The sequence below is a fragment of the Trypanosoma conorhini genome, assembly GCF_003719485.1.
Source record: "Trypanosoma conorhini strain 025E chromosome Unknown Tco_14.4_contig_01015, whole genome shotgun sequence".
Taxonomy (NCBI): domain Eukaryota; phylum Euglenozoa; class Kinetoplastea; order Trypanosomatida; family Trypanosomatidae; genus Trypanosoma; species Trypanosoma conorhini.
The window spans coordinates 1-4,508 of NW_021705109.1; the positions used below are offsets into that span (position 1 = coordinate 1).

Here is a 4,508-nt window from a genome sequence, read left to right on the forward strand (position 1 = left end):
CTGCAGAGCAGCCGCAGGCTGTGCGGCGGGCTTTGGGCCCGCCCCGTCCCTCTCGATGCGGCTGCGTGTGCGCGAGGCATTTTTGTTCTTCGCCCCTCGCGCGTGCGTGTGTCTGTGTAAGGGGAGTGCGGCCGCGAGCCGTTCGTCCGTCACCGCCATGGCGGAGGCGCAGAGGCGGGGGGTGGCCGCCGCTGCCGTGGAGTTCTGCCTTGGTGCGCCCCACGCGACGCGTTTGAGCCGCCGCTGCGGGTGTGCGTCCCTCCGGCGCAGCTGGCCGCCGTGAGTTGTTGCTGCCCGGGCCTGTTGCGCCCCGGCAGCCGTCCGTCCTCCCGCTGTGTGGCTGCGGAGGCGTTGGGGAAGTGCTTCTCGTGTGTGCATCTCTCTTTTTTTTCTCTTTTGTGGCTGTGAATAATTCGCTTTTTTAGTGCTATTGATACGGCAAACACACACAGACACACACACCAGTTGAGTGAAGTAAATATCGATAATGTGGCGGAGTTTTATGCGATTTCACGTTGCAGTGCGGCGAAAGCTGTGCGTCTCAATTGTCTCGGCAAGAGCCGCTGCGGTGCGGCCGCGTGGGGTGCGCAGCATTCCGCAGCCGCAACTGTGCGCCGGCGACGCGTGTGCCCGTTGGCCGCCCGCCGGCGGTGTGCGTGGGGTCCTCCACCCATCGTTTCTTCTGATGGCGCCGCGCCGCGTGTCCGGCGGTGGCGCGCAGGTCGCACAGGGCCAAGGGAGGGAGCAGGGAAATAAACAACAGTGGACACTTACCACCAGCGTCGACGATGTGCTATTGGGGGGATAACCTGGCATTGGGAGCATGGCGCTAAACGACTTCATCAGGAAGTACGTTGATCCCGATTTCGTGGTCGAAGGCCGCAATGTAAAAATGGGGGTGTTTGCGCGTAGGCCTGAGAGGTACGTCACGGACCCGGACCTTCGCGGGGACATTCTAAGCGTACCAGCGTACCAGCTCCTGGAGGACGCACGCAAGCTTGCTGAGCACAGGGTGCATTGTCTTCAACACTGGAAAGAATTTGATCACAGGGAGATCGTCTCCAATATTTCATGGGGAAAGCTTGACGGCGCGCTTAAGGTAGTGGAGGAAAACGAAAAGGCAGTACAGGTGGAGCAAGAAAGGGCACGAAGGGAAGAGGAAGAAAACAAACGGCGGGAAGAAGAAAGGGCAAAAAGGATAGATGAAATTGTCAGACAACCGTTGCCGGACGGATTCTACGCCTCTGTGTTCAACGCGAAATGCAGTCACGTCTTGGAATTTCCCGAGGGCGAAGGGAATAATATGGTGGTGCGAATGGAGGTGCGTGAGGGCCAACCACCGGCACAGTTGTGGGATTTCACGCAGTATGGCTTTACTCTTCTTCCGGTGGAAGATGCAGAGCAATTTATCCCACCGCGTCCCCGGCTGATGATACTCTCGTCCGAGTATAAGTGGCCTTACTCGCTGCGGCAGAAAGAGAACATTGAAGATTGCTACATTAACCGTGAGGTGGAGCGGGTCTGGAAAAACGTCAAAGGCGAGCTGACCGGCTTGCTTCGCACTAAAGAATCAAAACGAGAGATATGGCCGCGTGTTTTGGTTGGGGCACCGGGTATCGGGAAGTCGATGAGTGTTGGCTCGTACCTCCTTTACAAATTGCTCCACTACGACCCCGCGAAACTCCAAGTGGTGGTGCACTGCTTTGGGGGAGATTTGGCCTTCGTGTTTGACAAAGAAAAGCAAACGGTGACAGTACACGGGAGTGCATGCAATGTCACCAACCTTTTGTATGATTTGGTTGGGCGTGGAAAGAGAGGGTTTGTTATCTACGACGTGGATAAAAAAGGCAGTGAACCGTCTTGGGATTATCCGCCCTCTGACACATGGGGCATCATTGTGTTGTCGTCACCGAACGAAGATAACTACGCATCATGGAAGGAGCAAAAGGGTGCCGTGCGAACCGTCATGAATTGTCCGGAAGAGCTTGACGTGAAGGCGATGTGTGCCTGGGCGACGCGCAATCAGTCATCGCAGGAGCAAAATAATTACTGGGAGACGGTCAAAAATCGCATTTATCGTGTGGGGCCAATTCCACAATACATCTTCAACGAGAGGGGCTTCTCGCGGCACTGTGGGGAGGTTCGGTCTGTTTTGCGAGCGCTCAGGGCTTCGGATGTTGAAGAGTACTTTGTCGGGAGCGGAGGGAGAATATGGCATACTGACAATCCGTTCAACGAAATTGTGAAAGTTGTGCGAGAACACGTCGAGGGTGGTGAGATGTTTTTCAGCGCAGTGGCATGCTATCGCCTCGGGTGCCTATCAGCGGACTGTTTGCAGGCGGCAATGAAGAAGAAAGATTTTTGTTTGCTGGCATTGGACTCTTGGAGGAACGTTCTCTCGACATTTCTGGAAAAATGTATTCTGACCGCACTCACGGAGAGGGCCTTTGTCGATGCAGTAGTAGGGAATCTCAAGGAGCTTCGGCCATCAACACAGCGCGAGACAAAAGACTGCGTTTTGGCAACAAATCCTGGGTTGCACCCCAAGGTGACGTTCAGCTTGGAGGCGAAGAGCTCTAGGACTGAGACGATTGACGTAAACTGCGGGGCGCTGTACAGACCGAGGATCCCAAACTTTCCGCTGGTGGACGCCTTCTTCTTTGTGGCGTCACCGTCGGGAAGGAAGATGGTTGGGCTGCAGTTTGCAGCGGCGAAGGCGCATGACACCACCGCCAGCAACCTGAAGCTGTTCAATGAGCACACGGCGGGGTATTTTACTGCTTGGGACACTTTTGCCGAAGGCTTGTCGTGGGAGAGTTTTGACGTGCAAAGTCGAGGCAGTGAAATAATAAACACATGGCAGCGGTGCGGCAATTCCGCGAACCCGGGGGAGAATGAAAACAAGAAAATTGCGGAATTCTGGGAAGAAAAGGTGTATCAGTACCAGGTGGCGGTATCAGACGAAGATTTCAAAAATATCGACAATGTTTTAAGAAGGCGGCAGCTGGGGGATGCAATACAAATTTGAGGTGACTTGCGGGGGGAATGTATCGGAGTGTTTTTCTATCGAAATGCTTTTTAAGGAAATACTTTGAGCATTGTTGCTTGTTTGTGTGTGAATAGGGAGACAATAATTAGGGAATCGCTCTGCTTTGCGCTATAGAATCATTATGGCCAGTGACATTGGAGCAGCACCTTCTTTTTTGTTTGAGTGTGTGTCCGAGGTTGCAACTGAAATGATTGCAGTTTGTGGGTGTGTGCCAGCAATATTTCATAAATAATATCCTCTCTGTTTCTTCGTTTATCGCTGTTTGTAGGGAGGGAAAGTTTGGGCAAAGAAAGGGTGTGCTTTCACAGGCTGAGTGAGAGTTTACCAGCAATGAAAAGCAATGGCTTGGTGCCCAGCACCTCCCATAAGTCGTGGGGCAAACCGAATTTATGCTGTTCTTTTTTTTTTTTGCGTTTGTGCATTGTTTACCTCGCTTTTTTTCTTTTCGTGCATAGCGTCGTTCCGGCTGGTGTGCCGCCGCAGTGGGTGCAGCCGAATTCGTCTCTGAGGGCCTCGAGCAAACGATGTTTGACGCTTCTGTCTCTTGATGAGTTGCCATCCTGGGCGTGTGCGCGCCTGCTCCGTGCGTTGTTTGGGCAGCAGGCACCGGGCGAGCAGCCTGGAGCTGTGGGCACGTTGGCGCCGCCCTCCTCCTCCTCCTCCTCTTTTCCCGACTGAAGGAGTGCGTGCGGGAGGGGGCCGCCTCGCTTTATTGTGCGGGGCTTTTTTGTTTTTGTGTTTTTGCAGGGGCAGCGGGGCAGTTGGGGGTAAACTCCTCCTTGCGGAGGTGCGGGCTTCGGAGTTGTTTGCGGTGAAGGTAAACTGTGTGTGTGTGTGGGTTTCAGCGAGGGAGCAGCAGCGAGACGGTGAAGCTCCCAATGAAATGTAAACGATGTTTGTGCCTGCGGACGTCCAGTGGGAGATGAGGCAGATGCATCCGCCCCTGCGGGTAATGTACACCGTTTTGTGAGACCACCTGCCCTATACGCCTTTTGCTTTTGTTTTCTGCTTCGGGGGTCCATCGTGACGGATGCGGCGGCAACAGGGCCGGCTGACGTCAAACGCTCTGTGGGCTTGGGCCCCTCCTCTTCGCGAGCCCCCGGCTGTTTGGCCACGCACAGCTGCCGCCCATGCATCTCGCAGTTGCCAAGTCTGTGGAGGACACGTGCCACGGCACCGGCGCCGTCTTGGATGAGTGTCTTTTGGGCGCCTCAGTGCAGGGCCTGACACCACAGCCGCCGGGCGCAGCTGTGCAAATGCGCTTGGGCGGCCTCAGAGGTGCGATTGGGGGTCGGGTGCCACAAGGAGCCTGCGTCACGGGCTGGCCTCCCTTTTTTTTGTTGGGGAACCTAAAAGCAAACAGGCTACCCGCCCGCACCGCCCCCGCCTCTGGTTGAGGGGAGCCACGCCGCTGGGAGGTCTGCCGTTGCTGCGTGGTACCTTGTGAAGGCCATTCACG

The 4,508-nt window shown here is 55.3% G+C and overlaps 4 protein-coding genes across 4 annotated transcripts, besides 2 other annotated features; 2 read left to right on the plus strand and 2 right to left on the minus strand.

Moving 5' to 3' along the window:
- Tco025E_09197 (uncharacterized protein) lies at positions 1–378 on the minus strand (the record flags this gene model as incomplete). Its single annotated transcript, XM_029376022.1, has 1 exon — positions 1–378. A coding segment is annotated over one exon (378 nt), but the record flags the coding sequence as incomplete, so codon positions are not given.
- A 61-nt stretch (positions 379–439) lies between these two features.
- Positions 440–462: a microsatellite.
- Positions 463–502: 40 nt separating this feature from the next.
- Positions 503–808, plus strand: Tco025E_09198 (putative retrotransposon hot spot (RHS) protein; the record flags this gene model as incomplete). Its single annotated transcript, XM_029376023.1, has 1 exon — positions 503–808. One exon carries the CDS (start codon positions 503–505, stop codon positions 806–808), a length of 306 nt encoding a protein of 101 aa, XP_029223859.1.
- A 15-nt stretch (positions 809–823) lies between these two features.
- Positions 824–3,028, plus strand: Tco025E_09199 (retrotransposon hot spot (RHS) protein; the record flags this gene model as incomplete). Its single annotated transcript, XM_029376024.1, has 1 exon — positions 824–3,028. The coding sequence occupies one exon, from the start codon at positions 824–826 to the stop codon at positions 3,026–3,028; it is 2,205 nt and encodes a 734-aa protein (XP_029223860.1).
- Positions 3,029–3,695: 667 nt separating this feature from the next.
- Positions 3,696–3,714: a microsatellite.
- A 392-nt stretch (positions 3,715–4,106) lies between these two features.
- On the minus strand, positions 4,107–4,508 carry Tco025E_09200 (uncharacterized protein; the record flags this gene model as incomplete). Its single annotated transcript, XM_029376025.1, has 1 exon — positions 4,107–4,508. A coding segment is annotated over one exon (402 nt), but the record flags the coding sequence as incomplete, so codon positions are not given.